This window comes from Lagopus muta, chromosome 8 (assembly GCF_023343835.1).
Source record: "Lagopus muta isolate bLagMut1 chromosome 8, bLagMut1 primary, whole genome shotgun sequence".
Taxonomy (NCBI): Eukaryota; Metazoa; Chordata; class Aves; order Galliformes; family Phasianidae; genus Lagopus; species Lagopus muta.
The window spans coordinates 35,541,509-35,564,925 of NC_064440.1; the positions used below are offsets into that span (position 1 = coordinate 35,541,509).

The 23,417-nt window shown below is 44.0% G+C and overlaps 1 protein-coding gene across 9 annotated transcripts in view; it reads right to left on the reverse strand.

The window, feature by feature from the left end:
- HDAC4 (histone deacetylase 4) overlaps nucleotides 1-23,417 on the reverse strand; it is a 214,088-nt gene that overhangs the window by 42,707 nt on the left and 147,964 nt on the right. For 7 of the 9 annotated variants that reach the window (XM_048953284.1, XM_048953285.1, XM_048953287.1 and 4 more), the window contains 6 exons: nucleotides 22,638-22,754; nucleotides 22,358-22,556; nucleotides 18,691-18,920; nucleotides 8,861-9,118; nucleotides 7,277-7,463; nucleotides 481-614 (listed from right to left, as the gene is read on the reverse strand). In XM_048953284.1, the coding sequence (XP_048809241.1) occupies nucleotides 481-614; nucleotides 7,277-7,463; nucleotides 8,861-9,118; nucleotides 18,691-18,920; nucleotides 22,358-22,556; nucleotides 22,638-22,754 (1,125 nt within the window). The remainder of the gene's footprint in view (nucleotides 1-480; nucleotides 615-7,276; nucleotides 7,464-8,860; nucleotides 9,119-18,690; nucleotides 18,921-22,357; nucleotides 22,557-22,637; nucleotides 22,755-23,417) is intronic. The other 2 variants (XM_048953283.1, XM_048953282.1) reach the window with 1 other exon arrangement.

The window sequence follows — 23,417 nt, forward strand, 5'->3', positions numbered from 1 at the left end:
TGGCCATTTTGAAATCTAACAGTTGATAAGGACTTCCAGGTTACAGGGAATAGGGCTGAAAGTTACATGAGAAGCTTCACTGCGAACTCTACAGTTTACATCAGGCAAGAGCCTTCTCCAGCATCTCACAAAATTTTAACAGTCACTGCAATGCAATGAAATCAGACTGCTAGAAAAGCACTCCTGACAAGCAAACACACAAGCATTAACGTCATCTAGGTGTTAAATTTAAGCCACATATGGCCAAACGTTGCCAACAGCTGGAGCTATAAAATGATAAAGCTGGAATGCAGTATAAAGTTTGTACAACCAGGTAGCAATCAGCAGTCTGAGCTGCAGGTTCAGTACACACACATTACTTTCCAAACCAGAACCTGGCCCCTAAAGCTGCCTGTAATCCACCAGTGCAACCCACCATGCAAACCAGATGCTCTCTCCCCCAGGCCCACCACCCTTCCCCCTTGCTGGTGCTCATTTTACCTCGCACTTGCCACGGAGACCTGTCTCCTGCAGCCTGGACCAGATGCTCTGGATCCTCCCCGCATGCTCCGGGTGGCTGTTTGTGTTTCCACAGGTACACTGATGTTTCAGCATCAAGGTGTCATAGACAAGGCCTGCAGCAGAAGTTACAAAATTATCTAATTGAACGAAACTGTTTTGCCAGATATATGGAAGAAAAAAAATCTTTTTTTCTTTTTTTTCCCTTCCCTTTTGGTCTACAGCACTTTGCATTCAACTGAATACTTGCACGTCTCACCAGGAGCCACAGAGCTCTAAGAGATGACAGCCTAAGGTGCCAAGAAAGGAGATGGGCAGCTGCTTTGAAACAGAACCAAACCTACAGCAATCCCCTCCTTTAGAAATCTCAGTAGATACAGGAAAGAGTCACCACCATCACTTCAGGCAGAGGTTGTGAGAGTGACAAATGACAGCGCTGGTATGAGTGCAGTGTGCCAGAGCTGGAACATGATTTAGAAGGGGGCTGACTTCAAACTCGTCAGCTGGGTACTTTAATAGTTGCTGCTAAAATGACTCTAGGGCTTGGGATTAAAAACAAGAAGGAATAAGTCGTTAGCAGGCACTATGTTTTATAACATAGTATGTGCTGAAGTCTTCGCATCAACATTATTTGGCAACAAGCTAATTAAGACTATTAGAGCACACTTGGGAATAATTATTCAGCACGATATGCAGGTATTTAGCTAAATCCCCTTGCACTGCAACTATTTATGGCATGACAGCAGCGTTGGAGACTGCTTCGTGCTCTGGAGCTGCCCGGGTGCAGTTTTGGAACAGGAGCTGCAATTTCACTGCCAGTGTTTCACAGAACAAAGCCAGCAGTTCCTCCCTAGCTACACACTCTGGTGACACAACATTTTTCTTCCCTTATGCAAAAGAGACGCAGTGAAATGTTTCAGTCTCCCCCTCCCTTCAGCCAGGCATTGATCCTCCTAAATCCCACTGGACCTAGCAGTGCCAGGGCAGCTTGCAAGGCCAACCTGAGCCAGCCTCAGGTGAGCAGCTGAAGTATTGATAAACAGCACAATCTGCAGCTGCAAGGAGTTCAAAGAGGACTGAATACACATGGGGCATGAAACCCCAGCTAGCAGGCCTGACCAGAGCTGAAATTGCACCTTCTGACTGAGTGCAGGCATGTTCTGCCACTGCAAAACTTGGCCCTCCCCTCTGAGGCAAAGTCTGGCACTGACACTCAGCTATTGTGCCTCAGGGAAGGTACCTGGCAGCTCCTTGCTTGGCTGTAGGTGAGCACAAAGGAAAAAAAACAAAACAACACAACCCATTCAGTTCTAGGAAGGGAATGGAGTGCTGGTGAATTGATGGGCTCCGGGTTAGCCAAAGTTCAGTTAAATAAGATTGTGCCGCAGTGCTCTGTAAAGGGCTCCCCTGTTTGATTCATCATCAGATGCCATCAGGAGCTGCTGGGCAAAGCCAAGCACTGCAATGCCATCCGAGGAGAAAGTGAAGACCAGCAGTAAGGCTAACTGTCCTTAAAACCCCTCCAGTTTAATTAGACCAGTGTGAGGTCTGTAACTGCTCACTTTTCCTCTGAGGTTAATTAATGAAGTCATCTTCAGGGGATGTCAGGCACTTTGACTAAGTATTTGCTATCCCAAAGGTCTCCATGTAGGCGCCTTCCAAGATCACGTGAGACTGCACTGGGTTTGGGTAAAGTGCTGATACTAAACAAAGGAAAGCAGTTCTGTCATCTCTGGCTTCCAGACACATCTACAGGGACTTCAACTGCACGTTACACATTTGAAGCAAAAGAGTGCACATGTATATATTGAACATATATATTCAGACACGATGAACCTTGAGTTTAAGCAAAAAGAAGCATGAGCAGCAAGCAATTTGCTGCTGACTTGCCTGTGTACACCCTTGACTCAGAGCAGGACCATCCTGCTTTAGGGGTCAGGATGGTAACTTCTCGAGGCACTGACATGTGCATTGCATTCTCTTGCCAGAGACAGGCTGTACTGCAGCACAGTAGGAATACACACAATTCTTGCCAGTGCTCGGTTACTGGTAAATGACAGAACAGCAAGTCCAACTGGAATCCCATGCTGGAGATGTTCTTGCTGGCAATGCTCAAAGCTTAACTTTCTACAGAGCAAGCAAACGTGGGGATTTACTCACAGCCTGAAAGCTTTAAAGTCAGCTGTTTGGAACTGTTTAGAAAAAATATTGTCATGTGTAATCAACAGTTTCTACTAATAATGACTAGTTGGAAAAGCAATTAAAAAATACCAAAGCAATACCACTCCCCAGCAGTGAGGACAGCATACAGAGAAGCCTGCAAGCAAACACAAAAAGACAGAACAAGTGAAGCACTCTGGGGATGGCCAAAGAGAAGGGCAAGAGGAAAGCATGCTGCATGGAGAACTGGTGAGAGAGTGCACCAGGAATTCACTCATAAATTGAGAAAGTAAAATATAATACAGGAACATGCAGAATTAGAAGCTGGAAAGGACATTCCAACCTGCAGCTAAGCCTGAGGCTAGCTCAATATCACGCCCTTAGACTCTGAGGAAGAATCAAGCATTTCCAAGCAGTTGTGAGTAGTTTTTAAGCAGTCTTTAGTTTCCCAGATTGTAATTCTGACAAATCTTTTGGCTTCTCAGGAACTGGTCACAACTTGACAGTGAATTATACTGAGTGCACTGCACAGTTGGAGAAGAGGCCCAGCACTATTTAAATATTAAGTATGAGAGCCTATGTTGCAATTTGTGCTTCTTTTTAAAGGTGTTTTTCCCAAGTTCCTAAGGTTTAAATATTAACTCCTCTAATACCATCAGGATATAACCCCAGCTATGCAAACAAAACAATATCTGGCCAGATCAGCGGCTTCTGTTTCATGCCTGGGTAGAACTGGCAGGGCAGAATGCAACACAGATCAAACCAGTGATAAAAACAAAGGAAAATTCAGATTTTTGCAATGTCTTACACTCTTCTGTCACTCTCCTGACATCCTCCAATCCCAGTTTTTTTTGGAGGAGCCTGGTGTCAGCTCAGAACCAGGCAGTGGCATCTACCAGCTCACCTTATTCAGTGCCACAATGAGGAGAGCAAACACAAGCACCTGTGGGCTTGATCCCCAGCCACATAAATCAGCACCTCTTCATCCACATCTGCAAATGCCAGAAAGCTGCAGGTGTGTTTAAAATGCATCTGTACATCTAAAATGGATTTTACTAACCGAGCCTGTTAAATACAAGATAGAAAAAGGAGTTAAAGGAAAAGGTTTTGGAAAACGTGGTGGTAGGATGCCTACTCGTCCTTATTTCTGAAGTTAATGGGAACTGCAGCACTACAGCAGGGTTTATATAGCTTGGATGAGCTATGAAGTTTCTCCAAAGATTCACCGATAACAGCAGTCAGCCACCTCTCAGCGAAGAGAAGGGAACTGCTCCAAGTTGCTCACTGTGGCCATGGACACTCAGATGAAGACATATACACAAAGGAAATCTTGATAATTTAAGCTTAAAATATTTAATTACGTTGGCCATTAGGAGTTAAAGTAAGTGATGTTGGAAGCAATGCTCTTTCAGACACGACAATCATTTTTAAAGGTCAGCACTACACTACAACCAACTCGCCTTTCCTGGCAGAACAAACATATGATTTGAGGTTCAGATAATTACATCACTCTGCACAGGAGAGAACAAATGCCTTCATCAGAAAAGAAAAATACTTTAAAGCAGAACATCAGAATAATTTGTGGTGCCGTTTTTAGAGGAGATCAGAGACTGGATAATTGGAGCTATGCAAATTAATGGCCTAACCTGAGAAGCCCTATTGAAGTGTGTAGAACAGTGCATGCAGAAGTACTCATTAAAGTCAGGGGGCTATTCATGCTAGTGAGGGCAAGTTCAACAACTAACTTTCTTTCATATTTTGCTATGAAGGAAAATTTAATGCCATGCTTCAGGATACAAAATGAACTGCTTGCAGAAGTCAGGGAGGGCACTGTTTTCACTTTCATGTGCAGTAACACACATCATGTTTGAGTAGTAAGTACATCATGTTGCTGTTTTTCTTTACCTTTGAAGTCTCAGGTACTAGTCACTGGCAGAGACAGGAAAACAAATTATACATCAAGAACAGAATTACGGGCTATCTGGTCCTACTTCTGCCCAGGGAAAGCATTAGCCCTTTTCTGTACAGTATTCTGAAAGTGAAAGTGAGGAACTATCCCTTTGTTTGTTGGACAAGAATTGATCTGTAGGAGCCACATTTGTGTCTAGAGTAATCATGCTGGCTTCATTAGGGCCACTGAAAGAGGCCTGTTTTTCCACCCCTCCCACCAAATGATCACAAGAATTCAAATCTTAACTTCTCCGAAATCCAAAGCACATATTTGTGTTGGAATCAATCTCCAAAGCAGCCACTTATCAAACAGATGGGTTCTCCTAGTGAAAAAGAAGCCCGATGCACTTCGGCATCACTTGCTTTGAAAAATCCCCAAGGCTTTAATTTCCTGCCTTTCAAAGAAAAGTTCAATCCCAGCGATTAAGCTTTAGTATCCACCTCCAAAACACAATCACTGATAGACTACAGACTGCTTCAGGAAAACAGAATCAGCCTTAGCAGCGCACACATGCTCAACATTTGAGATAGCTGCCTTTCCTTTCTGTGCTCAGAGCAGTAGGCTCTCTTTCCTGCCACTGTCAGCAAATAGTGCAGGTTAACTAAACAAGTCCTTTGCCTGGGTAAGAATGCATGTGGGGTATACAGTAACTCTGCTTGTCTGAAAGATCTCTCTCTGGGAATTAAAAAGGGAAGGAAACAAGAGATTGCCAGCCTGAGTGTGCAGAGGGCTTCAAATTTACTAGTGCCAGCGAATGCCAAGAACCACCTTCTCTCTTGGCAGCAATTAATTGTGTTTTCCCTCCTCCATCTATCTATTGTAAATGAAGAGACGTGCATGAGATGCAAGGCAGTGGAAAAATCAAGCCCTTGGAGTCTGGACATGGATAAATGCCATAAAAAGGAAGTTTAACAGGTGAAATAGACTGTACATTGTGCACGTCATTGCACTGGCTTAAATACATGTACACCACCATATAAAAGCAATGCAGGGTTTTTTTTACTTCTTAATGTAGGCCGTTTTTTGTAACCTTTCCTATAAGGAACACAAATCATAACACTCTACCAGTGTCCTTCCAATGCAGCATCGTTCTCCAGACCTGTGTACTTCCTGTCAAATTCTGATGTAATTTTAACCAAATTCAGAGGCACATATCTGAGTGACACATACATCTTCTGGTAGGAAATGTTACTGTATATTCAGTCTTGTGCATGACTGACAAGGCAACTTAAGTACTGGAGGTGAAGGGAAGAGAGAGAAGAATGAATAATCTCCTGTAGTAGGGCCATGCTTCCATTTGTTTTCAAAGGAGCAAGGTTTGGGACTAGGAGTGTTAGATGCTCAAGTTTCATCTTGGTTTGACTGTGAGCTGGAGGATTACCTTTCTTTACACTCCTGGCTAAAGCCAAAAGCTAGAATAATCTTGGTGCTGTAACTGGCTACACTGGAAACGTATTTTTGCTAAAATTCAAAGTTTAAATATTAGCAGCAGATGGAGACTTGAAAGGCTGATTTTCAAAAATTAGCTACTACCTGGACTTTTAGAGAGCTGATTGCACATGCCTCCCACCCAGCAATTAACAGCTACAGAACAAAGCCAGCTTTAATGCATCACTATCACTATCCCATCAGTATCTAGTTCACAGTGCTGATTTTAATGATGCAAAAAAAGAGTGGGTGAAATAAGATTAAATGGATAGATTATGAGTTGCCCTTACTGCAGCATTTTTTTCTCTTTTCCTCAGGGCATATATCAGATGGCAAAATGTTCATTCACAAAATAAGAGCTTGACATCTTGGGAAGAAGGCAGAACCTTCAAAATAAGGTTGCCTAATTACCTAATGTGGGTTTTGACAAGTTGCACGTAATTTACTTTTATCTGTTATGAATAGACAGAAAAGATTTGGATGAAAAAAAGGCACTCACAAGCCCTGCCTGATGTAGGAAGAATAGCTATTCTCGACCTTAAATCTTTGTGGGGAGACTAACATCTTTTTTAACATCTTTTTTGCATTTCTGATTTTCGTGAGACAAATACAGAATTGCACTCATAATTTTTGTTTTGAGATGAAGACTGAACAGGTATGAAAGTGCTCTTCCCTCTGTTTCTCCACACTGACATCTTGGAATGATCAACTCGCCTCGCTTTTCCTAACCCACAGGCAACTGACTCCCAGGCAGAGTGCTGTGGAAGGAAGGGTAGTCTGGCACAAAGCCCAAACTGGATAACTTATGGCATGAGATTACGCAGGGACTGGAGAAGGTGCAGAAAATACAGCCGACTGATACTGCCTTTGGCACGCTGTCCTTCGTCAGTAACATTGCCTTCCTCCTCCTTGTACCTAAATCAGCCTTGTCACAGTGTATGACTTGCCCTTTTCTTTTTCTTTTTTTTGGAGATACATAATTAAAGTACCACGCTATGTTTCTATTGATTTTTGCAGACTGCTTTCTGTCTGGACTACAGGGTGTCTGTCCCTCAAAGGAATGCAAAAGCAGGACAACAGGGCATAGGATGACCAATCACATTCTCAAAGACGACAGGATGTTACGGAGCTCACAGCCAGCTGAGACTCAGCCCTCAGACAGGGGACAGAAAAGCACAACGTGAAGCAGAACAGCTACCACAGCCCCACCGACTGGTTTCCAGCACTCTCCAACATTACCTGTAGTGAACCTTGGCTTAGTGGGTGGCTCCTGTACGGACATAGGGAAGGTGGCCGAGGCGGGTGAGGACTGTGCACGGGACAGGGGCCGATGGCCTCCAAAGGAGACTGGCATCCCAGCTGCCTCCAGCGATGCCTGGTAGTTTCTCAGCTGGTGAATGCGCTGCTGCTCCAACAGGAGGGCTTGCTGTGGGGAAGAGAAGCAGGTAGCTACTGAAGGTAGCCTCACAGAAGGTCCAACATCAGCAGCACTTCACATCATGTTCATTTATTCATTCTTACTAGAGAAATGAGGCCTACATGTGATTGCATAAATCTAGGAGATTGCTTTGCACAAGCATGGTTGGCAATGGCATCAACCCCTCAAGGCAGCACTGTTATGAAGAGAATGCTCCTCAACTTGGGACTGAAGATGTCCCTGAGCTGCAGGCAGTGACATGTGGGGCCCACAAGCCGGCCCCACAGTGCCAGGGAGACAGCAGCAAGCAGCTCAATGCAAACATCTATGCAGAGCAAGCAATTTGCACCTGATTCAGACATTACAACAGCAAGCCTGGCACCAGTCTGCCTTCCCTAGCCAAGGGTTGTGGATTTATTCTGAGAGCTACACCCTGGCAGTGCTTCAGCAATCTGTTCTTGGCTGCAGGGGCTGTGCAGGGGTTCACGAGGCTCAAGGTACAGTCAGGCACTAAGGGCAGCAATGACAAGCTGAGCACTTCAGGTCCCTCCAGAGAATTGTAACTTTCTCACTCGTTACTGCTATCACAGACAGTGTTTTCTGGGAGACTGCCACGTAATTGGGAGGTAATGCTATACTACACGGTTACTGGATTTTATGCTTCTAATCCCAAGGCTCTGGTCTTTCCCATCAAAAGGGAGCGCACCTGTGATCTCTGGGATGTGCAGTGCTGAAGAAGGAATCCTCTCCAAAAAAATGACTTTGACACTCCAACCCTTATCTAGCCCTCCTCTGCAGTTGTCAATTTGCTTTAGAATGTTAGAATAAATGTTAGAATAAAACAAAATCCTCTGCTACGATCCCTCGCATGAGCAATTTCTCTGCTAGCATTTAGTGCTCAAAAAATGTTACGAGTAGTCACAAAAATCAGAGTGACCATTTGGGACTTGGCTAATAAAGGATTTACTTTGTAAAACAATTACACTGCTTTCCTGCAAGGCTTTTTCCCCACCGCCCTCTGTCCCAGAGGCTTGTATCATCACCCTCACAAACACCAAGTCCTGTCCTCTCTGGGACACTTAGGGATGTGTCTGCAAACACAAGCCAAGTACGTCCAATTAGTTTAGTACTAACCTTCCCATTCTCTACACATAAAAGGGAAGTTTGATATGATGATTACAAACTGCCATTGAAAGGCTGGGAAAATCTTAAGCTATTTTTCAGGAATTGGGGTCTGTAACTAACAGATTTCTGACACCCTCTCCTAGCAGCTGTAAGTATCTGTGAGGTGAGGGCTGGTTATCTCCTTGACTTTCATCCACAACAGCGTACACAGATTCAACCTGTCACTCTAGATGCTGCTAAACACCTCAACTCCAGGAGCCCCCAGCGCATTCTGAGCTCACCTGGCGGAAGAGCAGCTCCTGCTCAGCCTGCCTCTGCCCAGACTCCAGCTCCTGCTGCGGTTCAGCTTCCTCCTCATCGCTCTCGATGGGTTCTTGCTTCACTTGCACCATATTGGCCAGCCCTGGGACCTCCTTTTGGCTCGACACCCTGTCACTGTACGGCTCCTCCAAAAGGGCTTGGTGTTCTCGAAGCTCTTCTTCTGTCTCCTCTGGGTGGCTTTCATGCTGGCGAGCTGGCTCGTTGGGTTTTGATATTATCTGCAAACATCCAGGAGGTTAATTGATAGTAAAATGTAACTTACTGCAGGTCAAGTTTACTGTGCTCTCCTGAGTCAGTTTCGTGAAAAGAAAAATCATGAACTATAGCTCTTATCTTATAAACAAGGTCTGAAGCAACAGTAAAGCAACAGAAAGGTCAGTTTAGTCTCAACATTAAGCGCTACTAAAGAAATACTACATCCTAAGTAATGAAGGCCCCTTAGTTTGCACTTGATTTTCCCCCTTAAGCAATCAGAACCTCTTATGCCTACTCATCTACGGATGCTAGTGAATTCACAAATAGCGTAACAACCATCAACATGTCCTGAAAAAATAAGAGAGACAAATGCTCTCAGAGGGCTTCTGCTTCGCTGTTTGTCCAGCTTCTTCTGCAATCATCCCATGAATTTTATCAAGAATTTTCACAAATTACTGTAAATAACTGTGAGGATTTTCCCTGAAGACGCCTCCAAAACTTGTGCTCTTTTGTAGTCAGTTAAGAGGAAACTGAGGACGCTAAACTTGCAGCATCTTTACAGAAACCAACTGCAAGAAGAGCATCATTCTAATCAGACCTCTCCAAACGTGCCTGCTAAAACAAAGGGAACAATGTAATTTCACTGTAATTCAACAAGCCCAAGTGTTTTGCAAATGGATCAGTGAGGCAGAATTCTCAGCACCCGGTCTCAAACTGCTTATGATTTTTATTTGGAGCAAAAATGTATGTGCACTGTTTTTAAACCCGCAGAGGTAAATAGATTAATGTCCTTTCTTTTAAGGAGTTCAGACTGTACCCGTTTCACAAGCTTATAAAAAAAGTGCTGAACTTTGAAAGCTGTCAGGGCAGAGCTTTAATAGGGATTAGGTCATTGGTATGAAAAGCAATATTGATTTTAAATCTAATAAAGCTAAATCAAAACACGGTTATTGAACACATGCAGGAGTGACTACTTAAAAGTAACTCATTCTTTGAAGAACACTGACTCAAATTTGAAACTAAGCCTTTTTTCCTAAATGTAAGTAGAGAAGCTCTGCCGTGTAACTTCAGCAAATCTATTCAAAGAAGATTCAGGCATAAAAAGGCCATACTAAGGATTAATTGCCTGAAAGTATCACACTAAGGACAGCAACAAACTGTTCGTAACTACAGCAGAGGGTGTCACAGAAATGGGGTTCAAAACTTCCCTTATCATCAGAGCACTGTAAGGATGAGGATGCAGAGCTTGAGCTTTCCAGCACTTACAGATTGCTGAGTTTTGTATATCTCAGCTCCTGAAAGAAGCATAATATGCAGAAGGGCCTTATCTTGCTTAGCATAAGGCAAACCCTGTGGGGTTCATCTGATCCCCAATGCGTATGGTGGGTGCAGCCCGTCCATCCTAGTCACAAAGAGCCAATAATCTTGTACTGGTCAGTGACTGGTTGAATGGCTGCTGTTGGCAAGAGTGAGTTTCCATAACTACAGGGTTCTCTCTGAGAGTCAACAGCTGCTTGGAAGAGATAGAAGCTACCTACCTAGATAGAGCTTTCTCAATGGGCTGGGCAACCTGGTAGAGTCAGCCTAACCTAGAAAAGCCTAGGGCAGAGAGTGATTCCTGAACAAGCATCTAAGACACTTGTGGACACTGTAGTCAAGCCAAGGACACAAAGTGGTGTGAGAAAATAACAAAACAGCAATTAACAAAATAGCTGAAGTGGCATCCATTCGTGTACAGGCATGTGATAAAGGAGGTGGCTGCACTACAGCCTGGGGGGGAAAGCTCTCAGGTCTGTCCTGGGGAATTAGCAGACTTGGGTGATTCTCTGAAATGCCTCTGTACTACTACAGGAAGATCTGAGTTACCTGTGCAGTTCCTGGACTGTGAGCTGCCCTGAAGCATGGAGATTTGGTGGAATAACACAAATGACTGGAGTGCTGTGATGGAGGGATGTTGGTTGTTTAAGGGGGACAAGTTGGGATGTAAGGAGAAGGCCCTTTACACTGAGAAAAAAACAGTAATGCATGGAATTCTGCATGTTGGTATGGGTCTGGAGTTAATCAAGAACAAGCAGGCAGACCAAAATGGGTGCTCATGTAATTACGTAATGGGTAAGCTGCTGTAGGCTTCCTGATCAGATAGAAGTAGGTGAGGGCTACTTTGAAGTAAGTGTTGGTGCAGTGTGACATCAGTGTGACAGGTGACCCACAAGAACACTGTTTCCATATGATCTTGCAGGGATGATGCTAGGAAACCCAAAGTTGACCTGGAATTGAATCTGGCAAGGGATACGATGGGAAATAGGCAAAAGGAAGATCAGGGAAAACGTGGGCCCACTGCCAAAGGGAGCAAAGGACCTGGTTACATGGACATGGGCACGATACTCAATGTCTTCTTCACCACTAAGACTGGCTTTCAGCTATCACACGCCCATGAGACCAGCGGGGAAGTCTTGGAGCAAAGAAGCCAGTGGATGAAAGACCAGATTTGGCAGTATTTAAACTACACAAACACTGGTGTGTTTCACTCACACGACAGAACAAGAGGCACTGGACAGAAATTAAAGCATATGAATTTCCTTTTGAACACTATATAACTCTTTTTTTAATGTTTTTTATTTTTTTGCTGTGAGTGTGGTCATGTCCTGGAACAGAGCGCCCAAGAACAGTTGTGGAGGTCTCCATCCTTGGAGATACTGCAAACCCAGTTGGATGTGGTCTTGGGCAAGCTGCTCTAACTGACCCTGTTTGGAGTAGACGATCCCAAGAGAAACCTGCAAATCTAAATTATTCTGTGATAACTTTTGAGGATTTTTGCGGGTTCTTCCCCACAGAGCCTTCATCTCTCCAGTTTCATGGTTATTTACACACTCTGCACAGCTTAGCCACGTTAAGCTAAAGGCAGTTCTTCAATCAGTTTTCTTTAAGCTCACCAAGGCTTGATGAATATAATCTGGCTTAAAGGTAATTTAATCACCATAAATCGCCATTGACTTTTTTCTGCTTGGATCGCAGCTCTCAGGCTTTGAACTTGATACCTTTTCAACTTATGAACTATGCAAGGTGAGTTAAATGCTGGTAAAATAACTTACAATGTCACTGTCAAATCTAATGGAAATGAGAAGCAGCGTAATTCCCTAGAAGTTTAAAATTATTCAAATTCCATTAAGACATAGTAATTTAATGAAAAGCACATTGTAAAATGCTACAATGCGGGCTGAAAGATCAAGTGGTCCATGACAAGGTCATTTCAAACATTCTGTTTGCTGTCCTGATATAAACTGAGTCTGTCGGTATGTCACTTGCTCCAGCGGCTGCAAACCAATTCTTCTTCAAGGACAATTCTGCATAGGAAGTACTGCTATGAACAAATTTCACATCGTTCACATCATTCACAATGCTGCACGCCCCCCAGGCCCATAAAATGACTAAAAATGACTTGAAAATCCTCCTTTTTTTCTAATCCTATGGACACGTGCTCAAAACCAAGATGTCGACTGAAGAAAAGCTATGGTGATCTAAGTGCAGGGGAATGGATATAAAGTTAAGAGAGCATTTAAAATGGTCACAGATGTATCTTAAATAGTAAACAATTACGCAGTGAACCATAAACAACCCCTTCCCTTTACTTAGCTCTTTCATATCCTTTTGCAGTGAGGTTATTCCTCTATTTTTAAACACTGTCACCTCTGGCAATGACACACTGCCACCATAAAACAGTGAAAGGCACTGCCTCTCTACTCGTGGACAACTACTTCAGTACAGAAGTAACAACTCAATTCACGTGCATTATTAAGAAATAAACAGAATTATTCATTTTTCCATGGAATGCTTCATATAGAAAATTTTTAAAAAGAGGCTCTGTTCTTTGTTAGTAAAATTTCACTGGGCACCTGTTGTATCTACTACATACTTCTGTATCTACTGCTTCTCGTTATCTTTTCTGATGCTAAGAGGCAGATGAAGAGCTCCTTGGGAAGTACATGCAGAGATGAAGTATTTCAATGAGGCTCTATAGCAAAGCTTCCTATTGGAAATCTCTGATTAAACTGTGCACCTCTGAATCTGTCCCTTAGAAGATAAGCAGTTACAGAAGAAATTTCTGATCCTACACAAATAAAAGGCTTTCAGAAATGAAAGGCTGACAGAGCAGGGCATGACTGTAGGTAAAACTTGAAGATCTCAAGACCTCTGCCAATTTCTGAGTGCAACAAAGGAACCTGGTGTTTCTCCTCATTGTAGTTACTGAAAAGTTAGAAGAACTAAGAATCACTGACAGGGCTGCTTTCAAAAACCAGATTAACAACAGTTTTTTTGGAATACAGCATACCTGCTGAAGGGAATACATCAGTCATGTCCTCAGAATACTCATGGCTGCCAGACAGACTGGCGTGTACAGGACATGGGTTGGGGGCTGAAAGCACCACACACACCTTTGAACTTCAGGATAAACTGTCACAGTTCCATACAACCCGTTCAGGGTTATCTACAGGTAGAACAAGCTCATAGAGATCATGCTTGACAACGTGCCAAAAGCCCACTCCACTTTGCTAGATAAGTAGAGTGGGCCAACTTTGCATAGATAGGAAGATGCTGAAAGGCAGATCAGACAACATTACTGTTGAGAACAAGCCCTTTTCTGTGCTTGGAATGGCAGAGCATATCCAGTGGGACGGAGCAGCCTCCTTGTTTGGGTAATGGGGAGGAACAGTGGATGCTACCAGCTGGGACCCCACTCTCCTTCACTGCTAACATCAATCACGCAGAGGAAGAGAGAAGAGGAAACCTCCCTTTCCTTCCTCTGCTGGAAGATGAAAGAGGACACTCAGGGAAGAAAGAACAACTCCGGAGAGCTGGAGAGGCAGCTTTGGTAAAAATGAGAAGATGAAGCGACAATAAGGGATCAGCTCATAAGCATCCTAAGCAAAAAAAATGTCTGTCGAGTTAAGGATATAGCTAGGAATTGAAAACTGAGAGGCAGTGGAGCGACTAGCGGCAGGGATGCTCAAGGAAAAGGGAAGCACCAGCAGGGAGGCACAAAGCATCTCGCGAGGAGCAGGCACATATACAAGGTTTTGGAGGAGCAAATATAGTGCTGAGGGCTTGAATTAACCACTCACAACTGGCAACACAAGCTCTCCTCTTCTGGCTATCAAGGTTGACTCATCCCACACAAGGTATTCCCCTGAAGAATGAGAGAGTCTAGCATTTTATTTTCATAGGCTAAAGAGAAGAGATGATATGGAACAATGGGGAGAGGCAGCACTGGGCACAGGCCTCGATGCAGGCAGCTGGCAGAATGTTCTGCAGTGGCTGAAACTAAGAAAAATTCATTTCCTTTTTTTTTTTTTTTATCCTGTCAAGTGATGAGACAGCAAGAACACCACCTGCTGGAAGCAGCCTACCTGCTGGAAGGACCACCAGCCTGCTCACCTCTGTGCCTAGGCAAGAGGGAACGACTGAGCTGCAACAAGCCAAGGAACAGGGACTGTCTGGGAGGAGAACAGGAAGGGAAGCAAGAAAAAAAATGCTCTGGCAACAGCAGAAGCTGTTTTTTTCCTCCCTCCCCCAAATAATTGGGATTATGGACTTGATTATATCAGGTGTGTCGAGCTTTGCAACAACAGCCCACAGAGCAACGGCTCCTGGCAAAACCCCTTAACAGCATGTATGCAGCAACAGGCACATTTCTTGACGAAGATGAAAACTCCTTCTTACTTTATCCATCAGCCTGAAAGTAAAGAGAAGAGAGTGCAATCGTTTGAGTGATAAGTGAGTAGGGACTACTCCTAAACAGGTTTTCCTTAGGCTTCCAATGGATAACAGCCCTAGCTGAACGTTGTGCAATACAATCTACAGCGTATTTTTCCAATCGCTACAAATTGAACATTATATATTAAAAAGCACTCCAGAAGTCACTTGAGGCTAAACAGCCGACGTGTTCCAAAAAAGAAAAATGCAGGAAATAGCAAGGTTAAATTCTAGGTGTTAGTAAAAACGTACCCACCCAACGCTGCTGCACCACAGACAAGTCAAGGCACTGTAGTCTGGCATATATACATCGCCATATATACGCCACAGCTGGAGAAACACTGCTCCTTCCAGTGTGCTCAAAACGGGGTTTACCCGGGAGAACCATAATTTGACCACAGAAGCTCTGTGTTAATCTGCTTAACAGTACAATTCAGGACTAACAGGGAGATTATCTGATCTATAAAGGCTTCGTGAATTATACATTCGGCGGACTAATGCCAAAACACTCATCTTCACTACAGAAAAGCAAAAAGTTGAGCCTTCTGGCACTTGCATTTTTCTCTTCAGAAAGGGAATGGCTGCTTCAAGATCCATCGTGCTGCAAAGCTATTCTTTTAACTCAGAACACTCAGAGAACACTATCCTGCTTCTCCAGGCTCCAGAAGGCTGGCACGACAAAAATACCCCTTGATGCCAACCTCCAATGACACAGAGATCTGTAAGCAACACACTGCTTCCCTCTCACACATAAAAAGGCTAAAACTGTGTCTTAAAAGAGACCGAGGCCCGCAGAGAAATGACTGTTACTGAAGGTGAAATGCTGCCAGGACCATTGTATATATTTATTTCACAGCAAAATAACAATTCCTCACCCCCAGCAAAGCTCCTCCGACCATGAAAAACAACCCACAAATATTCCCAATGAGTGTTTGAATGTTAAACACGCAAAAAAGGTGGGAAACACAGGCGTGTGTTGCTAGTGCAATTTAAGGTCATTTCTCCAATGCACCTGTGTTAATGTGTAGCTTTTTTTTGTTGGTTTCTTTCAGGCTTGTTTAGTATTTACTGTTCCAGGGCTCATGCCTCATTCAGATCAAAGGTTGCACAGAGCTCAGTTAACAAGGAGTCATCCAGTATCTCATCCAGAATCTTCTCTACTGAACCAACCCCTGGCTCTGAAGAAGGAACTGTTGAACCTTTGTATGGACTGGGGGCACGATCATCCCTGCAAATGTTACTGCACTCAAACTCACAGCAGCTTGACTGAGGGAAAGGAGAGGAGCTGCTCCGTGCCACTCAACAAGCAGCCCAGGCAGAGCACAGGGCTGGGCAGCATCAGGGAAAGCCAGGTCTGCAGCAGCCCTTTACCCCTTCCAGCCATCCCTTGTTGCTCCTTGTCTGCCCTCCATTTGTCTCCATTTTTAAGGGAACAGTGTTTTTGGGGGAGTTGTGTGTGCTTTATTTTCCCTCCTCAAAGCAAACACAAATGTCACCACCAGGTGACAACATGAACACTGAGCGTGCAGCCCCCATACGTCTGTCAAATTCCAGGTTACTGCTCCATAGCCTCAAGCACCAAGGCTTTACAGCAGAATCCCCTAGGTGATCATTCTTACTCTTATTATCAGGGAGCAAAACTACCTATTTTCCTTAGCTGCCCCTTTGGAAACAACAAGACTTGTTTTAGCTAAAATCTAATCCAACACAGATACCAAACAGGGAAAGTTTAAGGCCAAAATCTTAAAAAATCACAAGCAATTGAAAACAGTCATGTTATTTACAGGAACTATAACCCAACCCGAACAGACAGCGCCATCAGTTCTGCTAATAATTAAAAGGCAGCAATCTATTACATTATTTTTAGTTGTGCCCTCACGCTCCTGCACACAAGGGTCTTAAAATATCCGTGTGTCTGGGAAAAGTCTTCTTCCGTGTCAGCACTTGGATGCTGTCCCACGGGATAAATTTGCCACACACATACAGAGCGAGCACCGAAACGCTGTTAACTCCTTGCTTCTATAAATCAAACACACGGAAACTGCCCGTGTGATGGGTTTAACTGCGCTCCCCCCGTCGATGTGCTGCATCCCCAGGCTAACAAAGCTGAAATTCAGGCTTCTCCAACGGCACGCTCTGCAGCTTCTGGGAGGTCCGAGTGAAAGGCTGCATGAGTTGGGGAGGTACGTCACAGCGAGCCTTTGGACACTTGCAAGCGCTGGCAATGGGAACGCTGGAAAACTAAAACAAACAAACCACTGAAATGGACTTCCTAACAAAGAAACCCTACCTGGCGCCCCGAGACCGAACGTCTGCTGCACGGAGCGTGTCAGGAGGGAGGGAAGGGAAACTTCTCTGGCGACAGCAGCTCCCAGCAGCCTGGTGTGTGGGGCCAAGCCGAGCCCAGGGCTGGCACAGGCAGTGCACGATGGCCATCATCCAGAAGTACACGACTGACGTCAGCAGCTTGTGTAATCATCCTGCCTTCGCTCCAGTCCGTAAACAGCACTTTGGGGGGCAGGGGGAGCTTTCTTTAAATTGTTGCTTTCTCCTCACTGGAAACTTGTTTTCTGCTGGTTTTTTCACCCAGCTCTCAGTAGTTCTGTTTTCTCATACGACAGAACAGTGGAAATATTTGGAGAAATCTCCGCCATAAATTAAACTGCAGCAACCCCAAAAGGTGTACGTCTGCTGTCTGACTCGTCTCCCTGAGCCCGAAGCCTATTTGTAAAGAAAGCCATGGTTTCTTGGAAATGAACCAGCACCAATGAAAGAGCCAGAAAAATATCGTGCTGCTTATGAAGTATTTCCCCCTTTCCTCACAGCTTTTTTACACTGTAAGTCTATCAACAGACTTTGTCTTCTGACAATATCTCAGCTGGGGCCAGCTGGCACAGCTCCATCCTTATCACTGGTGATCAGATCTCACCCTTAGAAAGCAAGCTCTACCTTCCAATGGGCTACAGCACCAGGACAGATGTCTTTTTACATGCATGCCCAAGCAACCACCCTAGAGCAGCTTCTGTTTGAGCTTTATCCATAACATTGGGATGCCCAAGTTTGGGCTGCAGAACAGCTGCAAAACTTGCATGCTGGCAAAGTGTTCTGCAGTGTTCACCTGATGCTGCCTAAGTGATACACAGAAAGCGAGATATTAAACGTAGAGCTTTCTTTCTTCAAAGTAATTTTTGAATCACTTCTAATTAATCTCCAAAACAATCTCTGCAGGATGTACAGCAACACAGCCTTCATTTTCAGGAGAAGAAATGGATAGAAACCTGTCATGTTTTACACAGGGACAGAGTTGAGAGAATATAAACTGGAGATGGGAACAGCTTCTCCCTTTTCTCAGTGAAAAATGCCTCAGTGTGTCTGGAAGTCTTCCCTTTCAGTCATTTTCCAGTTTTGTCATGTCTGAAATCTCTCTCTGCTTTCTCTTAAATTCATATTACCGCTCCTTCTCCTGTTCACACCAAACGTACACACAACAGTTATTTTTCCCATATTACCTGACAGCTTTTTAACTTCTCTGCTACAAAACTGACAAAGATCTAGATGTGGATGAACAGAAACAATGACAGCTTTAAAAAGTATTACTGCAAAGTTCCAATCATACTGCTTCCCACTGCTTGCAAGGGAGGCATCGATCCTCAGAGCGGTGATGCATGCCCCCATCCTTGTTGATGTATTTCTCAAAATCATGAAAAAGAGGCTCAAAGATGAAGGCCAATTGGTTATGGAGTCAGACACCACGTACGTTACAACACAAGAAACCATCAAAGTGCTGGCTACTGCTTGAGTTGATGCCACGTGAGGAGAGAGCCTTTAAAAGCGTTGTGCCTACCTTGTTGATGTGCAGTTGTTGTTGCTGGAATTGCTGTTTGTGTTTCTCCAAGAACTGCTGGTGCTGCTGCTGGATCACTAACTGCTGGAGGGCTTGGGCGTTCTGGGGAAGGGGAGCAGACTGCGTGCGCCCCAGTGGGCGATGCTGCCGGAGTTTGTGTATTGAAGGGGAGACCCGTTCTCCACCAACCAGAGACTGTGCGTGGAGGGGCAGTCCTGAAAGATACCAGTCTGAAGATAATATGGAGGAAAAAACAGCAGAGAAGAAAAAAAGGAAGAAGAAAGGAAGGGAGAAAACGGCTGTTGAGTAACACTGATGGTGACAACAACATATAACGTTAAAACCAGCCACCTCACCATTTACAGCTGAAGTATCCTTAGAAGGGAACAGATAACCGTTAATGACCACTGGATGGAATAACACTTTTGAATTCTTTGCTTGCCTGCTTACTCAGAGACCCTGGACAATATTTCATAAATTCAGCAATACCTTACAGACCCTCGTATCACTCAGTGGATGACATCAATCAGATGCACAGTGATGGCTCTGAGGAGAAGCTGAAGTCTAACGACTTGCCTTGGTACAGCAAGTCACCCCAGCTTCATTTCTAGGACAGCACCAACCTTTGCTGCCGCCCTGCAGCACGCAGCAGCTCTGCTTCAGAGAATGCTCTCAGACGTGCTGAAGGACGATGGCTGATGATGGAGCTGGTTCTCTCTCTAGATCATGTAGGGAAGCCCTTGGTGGTGCTATAACTGCTCTGTGGAAGTGACTAAGGATGTAGACATTCATGCGATGAACTGCTGACCGTGTTTGCTTTGGAAAAACATGAATGCATTTCAGGAATTTGAGAGCCAAGAGGTATCATTATTTCTTTAGAAACAAGTTAATTTAGAGGATAAAGCGTTAAAAAGATTTCCATCCCTGTCCTGTATATTCATGCTAGTAACTTAACTAAAACACAAGGCTATTTTTTGGGATGTCATGGGTTACTCATACGCCCTGGGCAATTTGGATGACTACCATGTGAAACCTATTTGAGTTCTTGTAAGGGCATACCTGCAGGAACTGTCTTCTTTTTTTCCTTGGTAAGCCAGTTCTTGCTCTGCTCTCGTAAGACATACCTTTATGTGCTTCTTAGAAAGCACAATGCCAAACCCAAGGGTGGAGTTGCTGAGGGAAAGCCTTTGCAAGCAAGCTACACCTTGGGACAGAAAGTCATAACTAGTGTGAATGGTCACCTCCCTGACGTGGATAAGGGTGTACCTGGCTTTGGGAAAAAAAGTACCTCATTGTATAAAACAGTAAAAACTGCTCGAATAGTAACGTTGAGACCTGGTTCTAGGCTTGGAGAAGTTGAAAAAAAGAGCAAAGCTGCACAGAAGTCTGCAGCCAGCTGAATGAAGCAGTTCAGAAACACCTGCAAGCTTCTGGCCCAGGACAGCGCCTCCTTGTCCCGTTAATTTACAGAACTGCCCTACATGGAGGAAACCAATTCCTTTAGAGGCCTCTTTTCTTGGGCCAGTTTGCCCTTTACTTTTCTGAAGAGAATGGTTTAAAAGAGTATCTTATTTTAGAACTGTGTGTGTGCGTGTATATACATACATAAATATACGTGTGTGTGAATATATGAATAATTTGAAAGGATGTGTCCATCTTCCTTACAGCAAAGTCCATGTTAGACAGTTGAGGAAGGGATCTTTCATGACTCTACAGGATATCTTGCAAGACTACTTGTCTGCAAGTGAATAACAAAGTCCTCCTGCGAAGGTTTCCAAGGAAGACACATTGGTCCTGCTCAGTATATACATGTCAATCTGGCAGGGTGCAGGAGCAATGCCAGATCTGCTCTAGTGGGGGATACAATCATACTGCCTAGATTCTATTCCCACTTTCTATGCAAGGTAAACCACTTACCATGCTCCAGCTAAAATCCAGAAATTAGATTTGCAAAACCCGTACCGAGCTCATAAAATCAGCACACCACTGTCCAGCAGAGACTCTTAGCTTCCCCAAATCCCCATGTCTAACTGCACGGAGCCAGCATGCTGTGTGCTGGATAATTCTGCAGTAGTCAGGAGACTATCTCCACAGCTGAAGGCTACCAACAGAATACTAATAACTCCACTTTGCTTCCAAGGAAGTTGTAAGTACTAACTGTAGTCTGGCAACCAGTCCACTTAGGGCTTTCGAGACCACGTGTTAGCTTGCTCTGTTTCAGCTGCTGCATCTGGAGCGTGTGCTTCTTGTTGCTGCTCTGCTGTATAGTGAATATTTCTCCTTGGTGTCAGTTTGTTACAAGTTGTACTTGCTCTAAAAACACCACACACTGCAGGTGGACTAGAAGGAATACACATAATAGACTGTAAACAGATGGAAGCTTTGAGAGAGGTGGAATAGGAAACAGAACAGCACTCCCTATGAGCTCTTTAATGCAAATACCTGTACGAATGGAGAAAAGTTCTGGTGATATGATAAGAGAAAAAGTCTTTTGCAATGACTCTTCATCAGCAGTCCTCAGTCAAAGAACAACTGGTGTCATGACTCTGGGCACAACATCACATCATAACAACCATGACGGAATGCAAGAGAAAACTACATTAAGGCTCAGGGAATCTGCACGCAGCACTCTCACAGCTCGGAGGGTGCTGGTTTAACACCACACTCTGTGTCTCAGATTCTCCATATGTACATGCTTATAAGCTTATCACAACCCCATGTATATTCTTGGAATTCGAATTTAAAACCAGACACGATTCAAATGCAGTGCTGTAATGTTTCAGCAATCAACATCTCTCAGTAGTTTCAGAGAAACACAGGATCTTTTGTCTTGGAAAGGACCTTCATAGCCCACCCAGCCCCAACCCCTGCTATAGGCAGGGACACCTTTAAGCTGCCCAAAGCCCCATCCAGCCTGGCTCTGAGCACTGCCATGGATGGGGCAGCCACAGCTTTTCTGGGCAGTCTCTGTCAGGGCCTCACCACCCAAGAAATTTTCCATTAGAAATGGAATGAAGAAATTAAAAATCAACATGTCTGTAACTTAAGCAGAAAATCCTTTGTCCCAATACTACTGTAAAACAGAAACGAGTCCTACTGGGAAATATTGCTTTGAATCAACCCTATTTATAGAAATATGCCTTCCCACAGGTACTTAATGCTGAAAACATGACACAGGGAGTGATTCAAAGCAATTAGCATACTGCAAATGTAACATATACAAACAAATACAATCTGTTTGAACGCAGTTGGTTTTGCCACGTTTTTGCCATTTGTAATAATGATAAAAAGCCAGTATTTTAATCTGTGATTTTGTAAATGAGTGCTTCTGTTAGACATGGAACAGAAACCATCAGTGATAAACAGGAAGGGTAATCACAAGACACAGCATTTTTGTTGCCTGTTCACAGTGGCTAGAACGATATTCTTACAGTTGTTACGCACATAAGAAAAGCAGAAATAGCAAGTTAATGCTATTTAATTTCCTTTTGCCAAACTGACAAGGCATCTTCCTCCTGCCTCTGGATGGTGTGGTTACCCTAGCTGGAAATGTATTCACTGTATACACTGGAGAGCCTACAAATTTGTAAGTTAAACCAACAAAACACATAGATAACGGTCAAGACCCTGCATGTCAGTCTCTGCACGTTATCTACCACGTGCTCACCTGTGACTAAGGGAGTTTGTGCAGTTGGCTGTTCCAGTAAGACCATGTGCTGCAGAAGAGGGTTGTGTGCTGTTCCCCCATCTCTTTCCAACGTTGTAGTGCTCAAGTAGGGAGTGAGGTGGGTGCCAGGAAATAAAGAGATGCGCTGCTGCAAGGCTGGGATAGCAAGTCTCTCAGCATCCTGCTGTGCTGATCCTCCCTGCGAACGCACAGGCGGTGTCAGGGTGGGTTAAAGGAGAAACGAAGCACCAATTCAAAGCCCGCGTTCCCCATCACTTACGCTGGAAGGGCCAGTGGCAGGCAGTCCTAGTGTGATGTTGGGCAAAGAAGGAGATGTGTAGAGTGGAAGCTGTGTTACAGAGCCTTCACGATTCACCAGTCGGTGAGCCAGGCTGGTCTGCAAACAGAATGAAGAACACTGTCCCAGTGAGACTGCACCACCGATGGGGGGGAGGACACTGCACAGGAGCTGAGGGCCCATCAGGAGAGTACAGAGCAGGAAATGTCACTTCTGACATTGAGGATACTGAAAGAGGGAGCTTCAGATCCAGCCTTACTTCTCTTTCTATAGAGAGTTTGCCCTTCTAAAGCCACAACAGATTACCGTAACAATAAAACAGGCATTACTCTGGTGGTTGTTCTCTTTAGCAAATCACAGACAATTTATTCTATTTACCAGTGTGCTTTAGCTTAAATCAGACTTCAAAATTTCATCAAAGAGCCTTTTTATGTTGCTATTCCCCGATTTTCAGGATGAAATGTGAGATTTACTGAATTACCTTGCGGCCATTTAAAGCAGGAACACTTAAGCAGAAATGCCTAATTACAAAATGAGATTGATTTGAAATAGTTGGTAGAAAGCCCATTATAAAAATTACATTATTTTAAACCGCCTGATTTTTCTATTAAGCAACGAGTGTTCCGTTCACTTAAATCAGCTTCAGTAGAACTTAAATAAACAGCTTAAATCAAACAGCCTTTAGATTTCGGGAAGATTTTCTATGGAATTTCTATCGTTTTAACTCAGTTGCTGCTGTGGAAAAAAAGTAATAATGATTAA